Here is a 19468-nt window from a genome sequence, read left to right as displayed (position 1 = left end):
TCAAAGTGTTCCACTTGCTCCTGAAAAAACCAACATTTGTGTAGACGGCACGTAAGCCCTGCATCATGCAATGTTGTAAAGATGGTGCAGGGGTTACGCAGGTGGTCTTGGCGCGTAGCACCTTTAACTATAAGTCATCTAGGTAATTGGTACAAGTAGGAGTGGACATAGTCAACTGTTCCAGGTATCTCTGAAAGATAGCTGGAGCAGACGAGATCTCAAAGGGCAAACATTTGTACTTGTACAAGAGAAAGGATGTACTGGTGACCATAATGCACTGCAATTCATCATCTAGTGGGATCTATAAATAAGCATTGCCAAGATCTATCTCAGAAAAATATTCACCACCGACAACCTTTGTGAGGAATTCCTCTTGATGTGGTATGGAGTAGTTCTCCACGTGTGCCTGGGCATTAATTGTTGACCCAAAATCTCACCAGAACAGGATGGAGCCATTTGGTTTCTTAATCACTACCAGGGATGTGACCCAAGCACTAGTTTTGACAGGTTCAATTACCCCACCATCATGAAGGAAACAGAGTTCACTCCATAGGCAGACCAGAAGCTGACATGCCTGATAGAAATGGGGTACTGAATCTGGACACTGAGAAATATTTGCCTCAAAATTGGTGGCACACCCTAGGCCAGGTTCAAACAGGGACGTGAAGGAAGCACAAAGGTTGCCAAGTTCCTGGAAAGGAACTGTGTCCAATATGATCGAATTTCGTTCGTGATGGAGAACCCAAATAGTGAGAAGGCATCCAGGCCAAAAATGTTGCCAGCTGAGTGACTATTGACAACAAAGTCCGCAGCTTGTGGTTTTGCGGTTGCGTTCTCGCTTCCTGCGCACGGGGTCCCAGGTTCGATTCCCGGCAGGGTCAGGGATTTTCTCTACCTCGAGATGACTGGGTGTTGTGTGTCCTTCTTCATCATTTCATCACCATTGACTCGCAAGTTGCCGAAGTGGCGTCAACTCAAAAGGACTTGCAATACGGTGGCTGAAGTTCCCCGCAGGGGGCCTCCCGGCCAACAATGCCATACAATCATTTCATTTCGTTTCATTGACAACAAAGAGTGTTGTTGATCATGTAACCTTCTCATATGCTGCTGTACTTGTAAACTGATGGAGTTCGTGCACCGACCCTTGACGCAAATGTGGAATTGGGTTCGACTGTCCTGATTCTCGATGGCAGACAGTTCAGAGATGCCCAACCTTTCCACAATGGGTGCAACGTGACCAGCAATCTTGACAGTTTGCACGTTGTTGCATCATGAAGCAGTCAGTATAAGATGAGAAGGGATTGTCCAGTTTGAGGGCTGCAGTGTGTACTTCTGGATCAGGAGCCAATTGGACCACCACATCTCGATCTACAAATATGAGATTTTGCAAGAGCGGTTTGTGCAAGTGAAATCACAATGTCGACTCAGTCCTTGCAAATCTATCACCCACAAGCATTATAACTGATGTGGTTGTTTGTGGTATTGACGAACTAAAGGCGCAACGTGACCACTTGGAATCGTTGGGAACAATAGTTCGACAGCAGCGTATACATTGTACTGAATGTGAGTGCAACCAGATTTGAGGGGGGGAATCAACTTCTTTAGTAAGAGAAATGTCTCCATGGATGGCCAAGAAAGGAAGAATGACCACTGGAGAGCATAATCAGAAATCCAAAAAGTGGTGAAGTGCTAGTTCAGCCACTGAAAATACATGTCCTAATCTTCTTTGGAGTAATTAAATGTCAGAAACGTGGGTGGGCAGGACTCTGCCTGGGAAGCGACCACAGCCTGGATGTGTTGTGACCCTGGACTTGGAAGCATTCAGATAAAAGCTGTATTTCTTGACTTGACAAGTCTGTTTGCTGTGACAACTGCTGTTGGAGCTGCTGCTGCAGGAGCAGCTGTTGTTGCTGATCAAGTTGCACGAGTTTTACATCCATAAGACATTTTTAACTTTTTTGCTTGTCACCAATTACAGTAATTGGAATCGGACATGACCAGGTGACACTGGCCAATTGGCTGAAGGCACCAACAGTGAGTTATAGATACACACAGAAAGACATCAGCAATGGGTGGACAACAAGGCAGAATGACCAGTCTGGAGAATGCACCAAACCGAGAGCCTAGACATAGCAATACCAGGAACTAAAACAACAATGAGCACAATGATGAATATAAGAGCACAGTCAGAACATGACAGAGGTCTGGGCCCTGGACTGCTAGCTTTATAGCACAGATGTGGGCACCAATGGGCTGGTGCATGGGGCGTGGCCTGCGCCTATCGCCGAGGCAGTGACAGCAGTACTCGCAAATATTAGAAGTGCCATCTAGGTCCACACATTCTGGTGGACTTTCAAACTTGTCGGGCCAGATACCAGATATTTTATTTTCTCCAGCATTCTGGGCTCTGGTTTAACCTTCACAGTTATTGAAAACACAGGAGTGGAAGTTTATATTTGCTTGTCTGTACTACTTTATCCATTTTGCTTCTGTCTCACCCTATTCAGATGCATTATTATTCTCTTTTGATTGAAACCAGAAGTGATACCATTATCTCCATGGCACCTACCTAGTGGGTTATTGAGTCTCTGTGTTCTCATTTTCTGCTGAGTGGAATCAGTGTTTGAATAGAACAGTGCCTGTGCTGTGTAGTTATTCTTGTGCAGTCTAGTTTAGCCAATATATTTACTGACTACGTCTCATTAGTTTTTGGCAAAGCTTGGCAGCATTGCATATACGCGTACTGAACAGTTGATTTTTTCTTTATGGGCCCCTTTTAGAGTACCGGGTGATCAAAAAGTCAGTATAAATTTGAAAACTTAGTAAACCACAGAATAATGTAGATAGAGAGGTAAAAATGGACACACATGCTTGGAATGACATGGAGTTTTATTATTCTTTAAAAAAAAAAAAAATCACAAAATGTCCGACAGATGGCGCTGGATAGCAAAACGTCAGTGACTGCGCATGACAATCGTGTATAAAAGGAGCTGTAATGGGAGAGAGAATCAGATGCACCAGCACTCGCAGCATGTTGACGTGACCTGAAAAGGCGCTTTTAGTGAAGCTGTATTATCAGAATGGGGATGTGCTAGTTCAGTGTTACGATCCTATCGCTATAGGAAGGGGATTCGAACGGGTAAAGGTCCGTTGACAAATGCAGCTGTGGCGAGAATGATTTCAAAGTTCGAAGCCACGGGTTGTTTAGACGATAGACCCCGTAGTGGCTGACCGAGCAGAAGGCGTAATGCTGCTGAGACAGTTCAGGAAGAAATGGAGACTAGCGGGTTCCTCTATGCATGGGGAAGTCAGCGCTCGTGCAGTTGAACACGGCACCGGTATTCCATACACTACTGTTTGGTTGGCACTGAGGCGTACCCTCCGATGCTATCTGTACAAAATCCATTGGCATCATGAACTGTTACCTGGCAATTTAGTGAGGCGGAGGGCATTTCAAAAGATGGCGGAAGATGATGATTGGTTGAGTAACGTGTTGTGGACTGACGAAGCTCATTTCACGCTCTGAGGGTCTGTCAAAGTCCACAACTGCAGAATTTGGGCTACTGAAAATCCTAGAATTGTCATGGAAAGTCCATTGCATGACGAGAAAGTCACGGTATGGGTTGGATTTACCATGTCTACCGTTATCGGGCCTTTTTTCTTCGAGGAAATGCGTGATACTGGTTTTGTAACTGCTACCGTGACGGGTGAGAGGTACGCCGATATGTTACAGAATCGTATCATTCCCAGCCTGGCTGATAAACACCTGCTAGAACGTACGATGTTTATGCAGGATGGCATTCCACCTCATATTGCTAGACGCGTGAAAGATCTCTTGCACGCGTCGTTTGGTGATGATCGTGTGCTCAGCTGCCACTTTTGTCATGCTTGGCCTCCCAGGTCCCCAGACCTCAGTCCGTGCGATTATTGGCTTTGGGGTTACCTGAAGTCGCAAGTGTATTGTGATCGACCGACATCTCCAGGGATGCTGAAAGACAACATCCGACGCCAATGCTCACCATAACTCCAGACATGCTTTACAGTGCTGTTCACAACATTATTCCTCAACTACAGCTATTGTTGAGGAATGATGGTGGACATATTGAGCATTTCCTCTAAAGAACATCATCTTTGGTTTGTCTTACTTTGTTATGCTAATTATTGCTATTCTGATCAGATGAAGCGCCATCTGTAGGACATTTTTTGAACTTTTGTATTTTTTTTTTTTGGTTCAAATAAAAGCCCATGAATTTCCAAGCATGTGTGACAATTTGTACCTCTCTATCTACATTATTCCGTGATTTATTCAATTTTCAAATTTATACTGACTTTTTGATCACCCGGGACTTTATTTTGTTTTAAGATTAGATACATAATTTACATATCCTGTATGTGTAAATATTTTGCAAGATGATTCGGTATGTGTATGGCATAATGGGAAAAACAGTCACCCATCAGTCACAAACTGGTCCTTTATTTATTTATTTTTTATATGGTTCTGTACTCTTGTCAGAACCTTCACACAGAAAGTTTTACTAACACACTGGTCTGGTGGGATGAACTACAATGATTGCCTTTTGATGCTAGGCCTCACTCAATGAGCTTTTATTTATTTCTGTGGGGAGACACCGGTGTCTTGCATTGTCTTGACTGTTGTTTGGTTTTTGAGTCTTCACCATAGCCCCATCATTATCATCTGCAATGATTTTGGAAAAAATTCTGGGTCAGTCTTGTACTGATTGTTACCTTACTGGTTTCTTAAATAACTGAAAAATTGTTTATGGAACCTTACACGGTATAGTGTGGTAGGACAGCACTCTCACCATGTGTTATTCGTTTCCATTCAATATGCTATTTGAATGGGAATAATAAGTCCAGTCCCAGCACAAATTTGTTAGTAGTTGCTGAAAGATCACATACCCAATGACTGCTGATCTCGTTGGTCTAGGAGATTTCATTGTTTTCTTTGCCTGCAAAATGATAATTTCCAAAATCAAGCATGGCCTGGGTTTTCTTCTGTTCAAATAAACTCCACCGGATTGGAAATACTTTTTGTTAAAGATTATATTTGTTCAAACTTTTTGTTCCGAACTACACTGTTTGCAATATAAGTTTCCACTTCTTAACATTTTTACTATCATTATTGATTATCTGACTCCGTTATACATCAGTGGTTACATACACAGTCTATTATTTGGTTCTTGTTGATCATTATGGAAGAAAGCAGCAGTGTAAGTAACAACAAATAGCAGTCTCTTGCCATTGTTTCACTAATGAGACGATTCCTCTCTTTTGTTTTTTAATTGTAAGCGACGGTAGCGTGCACAAAAGCAAGCCATGCCGCGAGCGGCGACAGGTCGTAAACACACATTATCAGAATGTGACAAACAATGCATGACACAGTGCAGTAATGCATTTTCAGCTTAGAGTGACGTAAACACCTAAAACAAAGAGAACGGCACTTATCAGATCAAAGAAAAATAAGCAATCAATTCAAACCAGACAAAGCACGTGAAAAACGAAGGGTACCCGTATAAATACGATCAGAGTGCCTGACGCATAGCAATGGCTACCTGGTAAAGCTTAACTGCTAAGCTTACGACTCGAACCAAACTACTGTAACTGTATTGTAATTCATACAACCTAAATTGTGTCTCATATTACAATGGACCAACTTTGTTTCGATTTGGAGGTGCAGCCTAAAACTTTTCTCTCCCCTTGAATTTCGAGTCTCAAATTTCAGGTGCAGCTTAGGGATTTGGGAAAATTTTTTTTCCTTGATTTCAAGTCTCATTTTTCAGGTGTGGCTTAGATTCGAGTAAATACGGTACCTCCCCATCACCCACATACAGTCAATTTCATATTCTCCTCTCCCTGTCCATCTCCTCGCCTCCACTCTCACTGTTCACCTTCTCCTCCAGCCTCTCTCTGTCCATCTCCTCCTCCTCCTCTTTCCACATTATCACTCCCCTTCCCCCCTCCTCCCATATGAGGCTGGTGGTTCTTACACCCACAGTTTTCTTTCCAGGTCGCAACTAATGTGAGTACCAAATCTGGTTGAAATCATTCCAGGGGTTTGCGATTAGCTTTTTACCCACAGCTATGGCCGCATATGCATGTGTCAAATTTATTTCACATGTTTGTCACAAATTTTGCGTGTATCTGTACACATATTTTACCTGTATCTCTAGTGAATTTTGCCCTGCAGTTTCATTTTCACACAGCACAATGTTTATGATGTCGTATCTCCTGAACTATGAGTCGTACAATGATGTAATTTTGCAGATACATCCAGTGGTATGTGTAGCTACTGTTGGCAAAATGTGTTGTGAATAAAGTTAATAGTAAAGAAGCAATAAATCAAAACATCACACAGGAGGTGACAATTTTTCACACATCTCAATATTTGACATCATAGCTTCTGAACTGTGTGTCACACAAAGATATATTTTTTGTAGGTACATTCAATCATGCAGATACTCTCTGTGAAACATGTTGTCAATATAGTTATCATCAAAGAAGTAATAAAGTTAAAGGTCATACATGATGCAGCACGTCTCAGTGTTTGACATCATATACCCCCAACTGCCGTACAGTGACATAATTTTGTTAGTACATTCAGTGGCATATCTGAATACTGTCTGCAAAAATGTGTCACAAATACAGTTACTAGTAAAGAAGTAATAAATTAAAACATCGTGCTTCATGCGGCAGTTTTACTGCACATATAGCGAAAATGTTGTTGTTGTTGTTGTTGTTGTGGTGGTGGTCTTCAGTCCAGAGACTGGTTTGATGCAGCTCTCTGCCATAAACTTTTTCCTTTCATCATTTTACGAGGCTTGTCAGTGAGAAAGTCTTTTATAAAGAGGTTTGAAATTATGTATACAGTTTATTACAAGTCACTAAGTGCTCTCATTCTCAAATACTAGATCAATAAACTATGGATATTCAGGTGTGGGCTACATCTCTTTTTCACTCCCAACACTTTGATAGGTGTATAATCCACCCAGCCATTTCAGTGTGAAGGAGTAACAAACAAACTAACCCCCCATATAGGTACATACTCTTTAACATTTATAATGACAATGTGCATTGTAGATCTTGCAAAATAAGAACAAGTAAATTAAAAATTTAATGATTTAACAATAGCTTTGGTTGCTACTTCTGTATAGAACTGTTTAATCACAAAGGTTGATGGGAGCTGAAGCAAATTTATTTACAAGGAATCTCTAATGACCGTGGACGTGAGTAAGAGTGTAACAGTCCTGAAAGCATCCAAAAAAAGGTGGTAAAAGGAGGACGGAACGGTGATAATCTTCCGTACTTGGTTCTCCAGCTGCCATTTTCACTGCTCATGAGGTGTAGTAAGTGTAATGCTACTATTTTGTTTACGTATGTGACTAAATGCCACAGATTAAAACTTACTGTATCACAGGAGTCTGAACAAACTAACATTGGAGCAAGAAGCAGTCGAGTATGAGAGTTCTGCTACAAAGACAGATGCAAATGTATGTATAATGTCAAACCATATTTAGAAGATAATTTGTAACAAAATGATAAAAATATTGGTTTGTATCTTTACTTTTTATTCAAAATGGAAAATGTACTTGCTTTTATTGAAACTGAACACAAATAAACATAATTGTTGGACAAGAAGTGTTCTTTCTCATTATGTTTGTAAGTAACCACACTAAAATGGTATACAAAAATAATTTTTCATATAACTGACCTAACAAGTACAAAATTTTAGCTAATAGCAACTGCAGACACTGTTAAAATTAGTCACTTAAACTGTGTTGCATAATGAATCTTTTTCAAAAAATGTTTTATCCTCAAATTATCTGCCCCCTGTTAACAAGACAATCATAATAAGTTATTGCTTTGCAGTAACACATATACGTGTATTTAGCTCAAGTGTCCTTAGTTACATAAAAACTGTATTCAAAAATAGGTACTCTGACATGCATTTTTAGGGCTAAGTACATTTTATTCAGTTATTTACTGCTATGAATTGGGCTGCTTTCAGCACATAATGAGAAATTTTATAAACACTAGATTAGACGAAATAAAAGCTGTCAGATGTACATTGTCTCTAGAAAATCCAAATGGTGCTCCTATACACAAGAGGAAGATACCAAGGACAGTATTCTCCAATTCATAAATAATATTTTCTTTGAGCACCCTTTTAGTTATTTTGTTTGTTTCATCTGAATATTAACTCTCTTTTATCACTGTATTCAGAAACTTAGTAATATACTGTAGCAAAATTTAACGAATGTCAACTTGCACACATTTTACAGGAAACACAAGTTGCTTATTAACAGTGAACTGCACAAGCTGCTGTTTCTCACAACTCTGTTATCAGTATCACAGCCACACCTTCAACTCATTTTTTTCACTTCCTTTGCCATCACATAATAAATATGTTTCCTTCCCCTGCTGCCATGGTTATTTATCAAGAAACACAATATTTGGAAGTGCTGTTTCTGATCAAAAAGATGGGTGTTACAGTTTTGGAGCAGGTGGTGCAACAAGATGATGAGAAAGCCACCACATTAATACAGGCTGAATACCAGCCATAAATAACAAAAAATATATTCTTCGTTTGTTTCCTGTTGTGGTCCTATATGGATCATGCTGAGGTCCATTTACTTCAGGTAGCACTTGAACCTTTAAAGTACGGACCTAAAAAAAAAGAAGTATTTTAGATCCTAAGAATAAAAAAGCTAAACTACTACATTTTTTACAAGTCACTACATTCCTGAGAACTTACCAAGAAAAATGCCAATGATAAGCCAAAATATAGCAGTCCAGCATAATAACCTGTTTTCTGAAATACCAAACTGAGGAGCATTGCAAAAATCATCCTGAAATGCAAGGAAAGAAACATGTAAGGAATGGTATGTTAAAGTATTTCACAAGTAATTTTACATGTAACAGCTAAGAATTTAAATACCAGGGAGTGATAAGGATAAAAGAAAATGTTACTGAACATTTCGGTTACACTGATAGCATTCATCTCCTATTCCTTCATCATGCTTGTTTATTAGAATACCAAATTAACAATTAAAATATTAACTTAAACATTTACAAATACTTTTTTAGATTCAGTTTTCTCAGTGTGTTGCTAAAATACTTAACACTTAGTGTAATATAGCTGGAAAAATAAAAAAAAATTATTCATCAAGTGGTGGCAGGAGAAAATGTACACAAAGGTTAATGAATTTGTAAGCTTCTGGAGTCAGTTGCTCATTCTTCTGGCAGAAGGGTTGAAGGGGAATCTCGCAAGTCCTTTTTTTTTCACCCCTCTTCCTTTGCCTTCAGTACTTATGGGTGTACTCGACTGAAAGCAAGGGGAAACAACAGCCGTAATTTTTCCCAAGAGCATGCAGCTTTACTGTATGGTTAAATGATGATGGCGTCCTCTTGGGTAAAATATTCCGGAGATAAACTAGTCCCCCATTCGGATCTTTGGGCAGGGACTTCTCAAGAGGATGTCGTTATCAGGAAAAAGAAAACTGGTGTTCTACGGATCGGAGCGTGGAATGTCCGACCCCTTAATCAGGCACGTAGGTTAGAGTGGAAGGAAGACAAGGATTTCTGGTCAGATGAGTATCGGGTAATATCAACATCAGCAGAAAATTGTATAACAGGTGTAGGATTCGTTATGAATAGGAAGGTAGGGCAGACGGTGTGTTACTGTGAACAGTTCAGTGACCAGGTTGCTCTAATCAGAATCTACAGCAGACCAACACCGACAATGATAGTTCAGGTATACATGCCGACGTCGCAAGCTGAAGATGAACAGATAGAAAAAGTGTATGAGGATATTGAAAGGGTAATGCAGTATGTAAAGGGGGACGAAAATCTAATAGTCATGGGCGACTGGAATGCAGTTGTAGGGGAAGGAGTAGAAGAAAAGGTTACAGGAGAATATGGGCTTGGGACAAGGAATGAAAGAGGAGAAAGACTAATTGAGTTCTGTAACAAGTTTCAGCTAGTAATAGCGAATACCCTGCTCAAGAATCACAAGAGGAGGAGGTATACTTGGAAAAGGCCGGCAGATACGGGAAGATTTCAATTAGATTACATCATGGTCAGACAGAGATTCCGAAATCAGATACTGGATTGTAAGGCGTACCCAGGAGCAGATATAGATTCAGATCACAATATAGTAGTGATGAAGAGTAGGCTGAAGTTCAAGACATTAGTCAGGAAGAATCAATTCGCAAAGAAGTGAGATACGGAAGTACTAAGGAATGACGAGATACGTTTGAAGTTCTCTAATGCTATAGATACAGCAATAAGGAATAGCGCAGTAGGCAGTACAGTTGAAGAGGAATGGACATCTCTAAAAAGGGCCATCACAGAAGTTGGGAAGGAAAACATAGGTACAAAGAAGGTAGCTGCGAAGAAACCATGGGTAACAGAAGAAATACTTCAGTTGATTGATGAAAGGAGGAAGTACAAACATGTTCTGGGAAAATCAGGAATACAGAAATACAAGTCGCTGAGGAATGAAATGAATAGGAAGTGCAGGGAAGCTAAGACGAAATGGCTGCAGGAAAAATGTGAAGACATCGAAAAAGATATGATTGTCGGAAGGACAGACTCAGCATACAGGAAAGTCAAAACAACCTTTGGTGACATTAAAAGCAACGGTGGTAACATTAAGAGTGCAACGGGAATTCCACTGTTAAATGCAGAGGAGAGAGCAGATAGGTGGAAAGAATACACTGAAAGCCTCTTTGAGGGTGAAGATTTGTCTGATGGGATAGAAGAAGAAACAGGAGATAGGGGATCCAGTATTATAATCGGAATTTAAAAGAGCTTTGGAGGACTTACAGTCAAATAAGGCAGAAGGGATAGATAACATTCCATCAGAATTTCTAAAATCATTGGGGGAAGTGGCAACAAAACGACTATTCACGTTGGTGTGTAGAATATATGAGTCTGGCGATACACCATCTGACTTTCGGAAAAGCATCATCCACACAATTCTGAAGACGGCAAGAGCTGACAAGTGCGAGAATTATCGCACAATCAGCTTAACAGCTCATACATCGAAGCTGCTTACAAGAATAATATACAGAAGAATGGAAAAGAAAATTGAGAATGCGCTAGGTGACGATCAGTTTGGCTTTAGGAAAAGTAGAGGGACGAGAGAGGCAATTCTGACGTTACGGCTAATAATGGAAGCAAGGCTAAAGAAAAATCAAGACACTTTCATAGGATTTGTCGACCTGGAAAAAGCGTTCGACAATATAAAATGGTGCAAGCTGTTCGAGATTCTGAAAAAAAGTAGGGGTAAGCTATAAGGAGAGACGGGTCATATACAATATGTACAACAACTAAGAGGGAATAATAAGAGTGGACGATCAAGAACGAAGGGTGTAAGACAAGGCTGTAGCCTTTCGCCCCTACTCTTCAATCTGTACATCGAGGAAGCAATGATGGAAATAAAAGAAAGGTTCAGGAGTGGAATTAAAATACAAGGTGAAAGGATATCAATGATACGATTCGCTGATGACATTGCTATCCTGAGTGAAAGTGAAGAAGAATTAAATTATCTGCTGAATGGAATGAACAGTCTAATGAGTACACAGTATGGTTTGAGAGTAAGTCGGAGAAAGACGAAGGTAATGAGAAGTAGTAGAAATGAGAACAGCGAGAAACTTAACATCAGGATTGATGGTCACGAAGTCAATGAAGTTAAGGAATTCTGCTACCTAGGCAGTAAAACCCCCCCATGAACCATGGACCTTACCGTTGGTGGGGAGGCTTGCGTGCCTCAGCGATACAGATAGCCGTACCGTAGGTGCAACCACAACGGAGGGGTATCTGTTGAGAGGCCAGATAAACGTGTGGTTCCTGAAGAGGGGCAGCAGCCTTTTCAGTAGTTGCAGGGGCAACAGTCTGGATGATTGACTGATCTGGTCTTGTAACATTAACCAAAACGGCCTTGCTGTTGTGGTACTGCAAACGGCTGAAAGCAAGGGGAAACTACAGCTGTAATTTTTCCCGAGGGCATGCAGCTTTACTGTATGGTTAAATGATGATGGCGTCCTCTTGGGTAAAATATTCCAGAGGTAAAATAATCCCCCATTCGGATCTCCGGGCGGGGACTACTCAGGAGGACATCGTTATCAGGAGAAAGACAACTGGCATTCTACGGATCGGAGCGTAGAATGTCAGATCCCTTAATCGGGCAGGTAGATTACAAAGTTTAAAAAGGGAAATGGGTGGGTTAAAGTTAGATATAGTGGGAATTAGTGAAGTTCGGTGGCAGGAGGAACAAGACTTCTGGTCAGGTGAATACAGGGTTATAAATACAAAATCAAATAGGGGTAATGTGGGAGTAGGTTTAATAATGAATAAAAAAATAGGAGTGCGGGTAAGCTACTACAAACAGCATAGTGAACATATTATAGTGGCCAAGATAAGACACGAAGCCCACGCCTACTACAGTAGTACAAGTTTATATGCCAAATAGTTCTGCAGATGACGAAGAAATTGATGAAATGTATGATGAGACAAAAGAAATTATTCAGATAGTTAAGGGAGAATTAAATTTAATAGTCATGGGTGACTGGAATTCGACAGTAGGGAAAGGAAGAGAAGGAAACGTAGTAGGTGAATATGGATTGGGGGCCAGAAATGAAAGAGGAAGCTGCCTGGTAGAATTTTGCACAGAGCATAACTTGATCATAGCTAATACTTAGCTCAAGAATCATGAAAGAAGGTTGTATACATGGAAGAAGCCTGGAGATACTAGAAGGTATCAGATAGTTTATATATTGGTAAGACAGAGAATTAGGAACCAAGCTTTAAATTTTAAGACATTTCCAGGGGCAAATGTGGACTCTGATCACAATCTATTGGTTATGAACTGTAGATTAAAACTGAAGAAACTGCAAAAAGGTGGGAATTTAAGGAGATGGGACCTGGATAAACTGACTAAACCAGAGCTTGTACAGAGTTTCAGGGAGAGCATAAGGGAACAATTGACAGGAATGGGGGAAAGAAATACAGTAGAAGAAGAATGAGTAGCTTTGAGGGACGAAATAGTGAAGGCAGCAGAGGATCAAGTAGGTAAAAAGATGAGGGCTAGTAGAAATCCTTGGGTAACAGAAGAAATATTAAATTTAATTGATGAAAGGAGTAAATATAAAAATGCAGTAAATGAAACAGGCATAAAGGAAAACAAACGTCTCAAAAATGAGATTGACAGGAAGTGCAAAATGGCTAAGCAGGCAGGGATGGCTAGAGGACAAATGTAAGGATGTAGAGGCTTGTCTCACTAGGGGTAAGATAGTTACTGCCTACAGGAAAATTAAAGAGACCTTTGGAGAAAAGAGAACCACTTGTATGAATATCAAGAGCTCAGATGAAAACCCAGTTCTAAGCAAAGAAGGGAAAGCAGAAAGGTGGAAAGAGTATATAGAGGGTCTATACAAGGGCGATGTACTTGAGGACAATATTGTGGAAATGGAAGAGGATGTAGATGAAGATGACATGGGAGATATGATACTGCGTGAAGAGTTTGACAGAGCACAGAAAGAAGTCCCTGGGAGTAGACAACATTCCATTAGAAGTTCTGACAGCCTTGGGAGAGCCGGTCCTGACAAAACTCTACCATCTGGTGAGCAAGATGTATGAGACAGGCGAAATACCCTCAGACTTCAAGAAGAATGTAATAATTCCAATCCCAAAGAAAGCAGGTGTTGACAGATGTGAAAATTACCGAACTATCAGCTTAATAAGTCACGGCTGCAAAATACTAATGCAAATTCTTTACAGACGAATGGAAAAACTGGTAGAAGCCAACCTCGGGGAAGATCAGTTTGGATTCGGTAGAAATATTGGAACACGTGAGGCAATACTGACCTTACGACTTATAGATTAAGAAAAGACAAACCTACGTTTCTAGCATTTGTAGACTTAGAGAATGATTTTGACAATGTTGACTGGAATACTCTCTTTCAAATTCTAAAGGTGGCAGGGGTAAAATACAGGGAGCGAAAGGCTATTTACAATTTGTACAGAAAGCAGATGGCGGTTATAAGAGTAGAGGGAGATGAAAGGGAAGCAGTGGTTGGGAAGGGAGTGAGACAGGGTTGTAGCCTCTCCCCGATGTTATTCAATCTGTACATTGAGCAAGCAGTAAAGGAAACAAACGAAAAATTCGGAGTAGGTATTAAAGTCCATAGAGAAGAAATAAAAACTTTGAGGTTTGCCGATGACATTGTAATTCTTTCAGAGACAGCAAAGGACTTGGAAGAGCAGTTGGACAGAATGAACAGTGTCTTGAAAGGAGGATATAAGATGAACATCAAAAAAAGCAAAATGAGGATAATGGAATATAGTCGAATTAAGTCAGGTGATGCTGAGAGAATCAGATTAGGAAATGAGACACTTAAAGTAGTAAAGGAATTTTGCTATTTGGGGAGCAAAATAACTGATGATGGTCCAAGTAGAGAGGATATAAAATGTAGACTGGCAATGGCAAGGAAAGCGTTTATGAAGAAGAGAAATTTGTTAACATCGAGTATAGATTTAAGTGTCAGGAAGTCATTTCTCAAAGTATTTGTATGGAGTGTAGCCATGTATGGAAGTGAAACATGGACGATAAATAGTTTAGACAAGAAGAGAATAGAAGCTTTCGAAATGTGGTGCTACAGAAGAATGCTGAAGATTAGATGGGTAGACCACATAACTAATGAGGAGGTATTGAATAGGATTGGGGAGAAGAGGAGTTTGTGGCATAACTTGACTAGAAGAAGGGGTCGGTTGTTAGGACATGTTCTGAGGCATCAAGGGATCACAAATTTAGCATTGGAGGGCAGCGTGGAGGGTAAAAATCGTAGAGGGAGACCAAGAGATGAATACACTAAGCAGATTCAGAAGGATGTAGGTTGCAGTAGGTACTGGGAGATGAAGAAGCTTGGAAGCATGGAGAGCTGCATCAAACCAGTCTCAGGAATGAAGACCACAACAACAACAACAACAACAACAACATACCAACACCTACTATGCATAATAGGCAACCCCATATAATGTTTCACTTGGGTAAAGTCTTCTCTATACAGTTTGAAAATTACACAATTCTTCCAAATAATAATCTTAAATATGAACAAAACAGATGCCATTATAGAGAAATGGATGATTAGTGCTAAACCAAGAACAATGGTAGCAATTTGACAACTCAGTACTCACGGTGTATACGCGGACAAGGAAAAACAATTCCCAGATTTCTTCCGGATTTCCCAGTTAAAAATACACTTTCTCCTGGTTGGAAACATAGTTTTTCGCTATTAACTGACAGTATATTTTCTCTCAGAACTATATAACTTATCAATCCTTTGAATGGTTATGGTCCTATACACGGGTGTAGAATTTCCCAGCGCTTTAGAAAACGAAACTCAGGGGAAAAAACATCTTTTGGAAAGATGTTTGATGTGCAGCAACATGTACGCTGCATATTTTCGTATTACGAAAGTATAAATTCGAATTCCACCAAACACCGCACGTTACTTTCCGAAGCTTTGAAATCGAGATTGCGATGCGTATTTGTAAGCCAGTCGCAGCTCATGTCACGTGATCTTGCCAGCCGATGACAGCGGATATTCGGAGCTTTCGGACACATGGTGTAGTCAGCCAATAGCAACATCACTGTTAATGCGAGATGCCTTTAATAGGTTCCACAATGAAACATTGTCTTGAAATTTGGAAGAAAATCCAAAGAAATTCTGGTCGTATGTAAAGTACACAAGCGGCAAGACGCAGTCAATACCTTCGCTGCAGATGGTACTGTTACCGACAACTGTGCTGCTAAAGCGGAGTTATTAAACGCAATGTTCCGAAATTCCTTCACCAGGGAAGACGAATGGAATATTCCAGAATTTGAAACACGAACAGTTGCTAGCATGAGTTTCTTAGAAGTAGATACCTTAGGGGTTGCAAAGCAACTCAAATATACGGGTAAGTCTTCATGTCCAGATTGTATACCGATTAGGTTCCTTTCAGATTACGCTGATGCAATAGCTCCCTACTTAGCAATCATATACAACCACTCGCTCACCGATAGATCTGTACCTGCAGATTGGAAAGTTGCGCAGGTCGCACCAGTGTTTAAGAAGAGTAGTAGGAGTAATCCATCGAACTACAGACCTATATCATTGACGTCAGTTTGCAGTAGGGTTTTGGAGCATATACTGTATTCAAACATTATGAATCACCTCGAAGGGAACGATCTATTGATACGTAATCAGCATGGTTTCAGAAAACATCGTTCTTGTGCAATGCAGCTAGCTCTTTATTCGCACAAAGTAATGGCCACTATCGACAGAGGATCTCAAGTTGATTCCGTATTTCTAGATTTCCAGAAAGCTTTTGACACCATTCCTCACAAGCGACTTCTAATCAAGCTGCGGGCCTATGGGGTATCGTCTCAGTTGTGCAACTGGATTCGTGATTTCCTGTCAGGAAGGTCGCAGTTCGTAGTAATAGATGGCAAATCATTGAGTGAAATTGAAGTGATATCAGGTGTTCGCCAGGGAAGCGTCCTGGGACCTCTGCTGTTTCTGATCTATATAAATGACCTGGGTGACAATCTGAGCAGTTCTCTTAGGTTGTTCGCAGGTGATGCTGTAATTTACCGTCTAGTAAGGTCATCCGAAGACCAGTATCAGTTGCAAAGCGATTTAGAAAAAGATTGCTGTATGGTGTGGCAGGTGGCAGTTGACACTAAATAACGAAAAGTGTGAGGTGATCCACATGAGTTCCAAAAGAAATCCATTGGAATTCGATTACTCGATAAATAGTACAATTCTCAAGGCTGTCAATTCAACTAAGTACCTGGGTGTAAAAATTACGAACAACTTCAGTTGAAAAGACCACATAGATAATATTGTGGGGAAGGCGAGCCAACGGTTGCGTTTCATTGGCAGGACACTTAGAAGATGCAACAAGTCCACTAAAAAGACAGCTTACACTACACTCGTTCGTCCTCTGTTAGAATATTGCTGCGCGGTGTGGGATCCTTACCGGGTGGGATTGACGGAGGACATTGAAAGGATGCAAAAAAGGGCAGCTCGTTTTGTATTATCACGTAATAGGGGAGAGAGTGTGGGAGAGAGTGTGGCAGATATGATACGCGAGTTAGGGTGGAAGTCATTAAAGCAAAGACGTTTTTCGTCGCGGCGAGATCTATTTACGAAATTTCAGTCACCAACTTTCTCTTCTGAATGCGAAAACATGTTGTTGAGCCCAACCTACATAGGTAGGAATGATCATCAAAATAAAATAAGAGAAATCAGAGCTCGAACAGAAAGGTTTAGGTGTTCGTTTTTCCCGCGCACTTTTCGGGAGTGGAATGGTAGGGAGATAGTATGATTGTGGTTCAATGAACCCTCTGCCAAGCACTTAAATGTGAATTGCAGAGTAATCATGTAGATGTAGATGTAGCGCGAACACATGAACAGGAAAAGTTAATGTTTTAAATTAATATATATAATGTTGCTACAAGAGAAGCAAAGCTTTCACATATAATGTTGGTCTTTTATGCACATATTACATTTTAATATATATCACAAAAATGTGCCAGTAAATTTTTTAATAATGACATAAATGTGTGATCTTCTGGGCTCTAAATTCTTCTAAATGACTCATCATCAAAGAGCTGATTTTTAAATGAGTCGCAGATTCCAAGTGAAGTAGGCCTTGACCTGTGGTTTTTGGGATGTAAATTTCCTTGAGTACCAGTACTTTGTTATCTCATGTTTGGTTCTTTGTTATGGCATAATGCCATACGTGCTAGAAGATGGAAAGGTACATTTGAAATGCACCGAAAAGTTGAAAGTAGCCAATAGTGTGGAATTAAACACTTCGTTTCAAATATATTGACTGCCTCAGCGGAAAAGATTAATAAAAGAAAATTTCTTCAGCAAACCGATAAAAATAATTTCACTGCTCTGCATGGCAATTAATGCTTGACTGTCAGAAAGGTGGAAATAAAATAAAATCTGAACTAATAACGTATTTTAGCCTTCCGTAATTATGTGAATGTATTTTAATTCACATGATAACTCCTGGCCACAGAAATCAATTTTGTTTTCATTTGACGTGAGTGCAGTAGACAAAGAGGAAACAGCAAAATCACTAAAATGTAAATACGGGTCACGTGGAGACTACCCGCTTCCCTGTTACAACTTGGACTGCTCTGCGCATCAGCCTCACATCTACGATATTTCCAAACCGGGGCAATAGTAGATAGTGGCGTCCCTCGAGCGTTTGAGATAGGACGTCAAAAATTTAAAAAAATCGAACTTTCAAAAATATGTTCATTTTGTAGTGCATATCTTTCTGAAGAGTCTGAGAAACATATGTGTCCGAAGAATCGTAAGACATATTATTTGATCTTAAGTGTGCCAAAGTGCACTGCTACACCTCTTCACACAGCATTCTTCTATCACATGTAAGTGTATTTCGCTCTGTGGAAATGAAACACGTATATTTTGTAATGGATGCCATCAAACTATATTCAGGACAGTGGAAATTAAAATGTCCTATAGTGCCTCTCCTGCTTCCAGTCGGCCGGTTTGACATCTGCCCCTCTTTTTTTTAAACTCTTCAGAAAATTTGCACTCTTTATTCCCTTTTAGCTAACAACTTGCTGCTTTGTGTGACATAAAATTTAGTATAGGATACATAAAACCAGTGAAGACAAGAGGCAAGCAAGACAGTATACGTTTCTTCAATCCTTAGTTCCTAGATTCTTTTTCTCTCTAATCTTGCTATAGCTTTCCTTTCTGCGAAAAAATCTGTAACCTCATAAAAGTTCGTCAAACGTTTTGCTGCACGAAAAATCGAAATGTCGTTGTATAATACTGAAAAAGCTATTAATACAAATAGGACCCAAGACTGGTGTGGTTTCTCGACCTGATTACGTCTATTTTGTCACTGTCTGCTAGATCAAGCAAAATAGGCCTTTCTAATACTGCAGCAATTGTAACACACGCCAAATAAACGAGACTGTTTTGGCACAAATGGTCATTTTTATAACACAGCAGAATATAATTCACAAAGTACCAACATCAAATACCTATTAGGCCTACTACAAGCAAAAAGCTTTACGTTAAGAAATAGTTTTACACTTCGTTCATAGCTCCAGTTTCTCAAGCATGAGATCGAAAAGTAGTAGTGCAAAATTTTTATATAAATTTGGAATCGTCATATTCTTCCATAATTTAAGTGATGTCCCAGTTTCTTCTCCTTCCTTGTTCTAACAAACAATGTTGTCATCACTAATTCTGTTTCTATTCCTGCCATTGCCAAAACTTATTCGCCGGTTAACTTCACTAACCCCTCCAGAATCACCGGTTTAGTTATCCCGCTTTCATTCTCTGGTTAGGCATTGTTACGTGTTCGTACAACGCGTTTTCCGTGCTACTTCCAGAATAGACCTTAA

At 40.0% G+C, this 19468-nt stretch overlaps 1 protein-coding gene across 2 annotated transcripts in view; it reads right to left on the bottom strand.

Moving 5' to 3' along the window:
• Window positions 1-7565: 7565 nt before the first annotated feature.
• Window positions 7566-19468, bottom strand: part of LOC126164382 (protein YIF1B) — a 68274-nt gene continuing 56371 nt past the window's right edge. For both annotated transcript variants that reach the window (XM_049920237.1, XM_049920235.1), the window contains exons 6-7: window positions 8774-8867; window positions 7566-8685 (exon numbers count right to left, since the gene is read on the bottom strand). In XM_049920237.1, coding sequence (XP_049776194.1) covers window positions 8506-8685; window positions 8774-8867 — 274 coding nt within the window. In that variant the 3' untranslated portion in view covers window positions 7566-8505. The remainder of the gene's footprint in view (window positions 8686-8773; window positions 8868-19468) is intronic.

Source organism: Schistocerca cancellata, chromosome 1, assembly GCF_023864275.1.
Source record: "Schistocerca cancellata isolate TAMUIC-IGC-003103 chromosome 1, iqSchCanc2.1, whole genome shotgun sequence".
Classification (NCBI taxonomy): Eukaryota; Metazoa; Arthropoda; class Insecta; order Orthoptera; family Acrididae; genus Schistocerca; species Schistocerca cancellata.
Note: the sequence above shows the minus strand (reverse complement) of the source record. Positions and strands in the feature narration are given on the sequence as shown.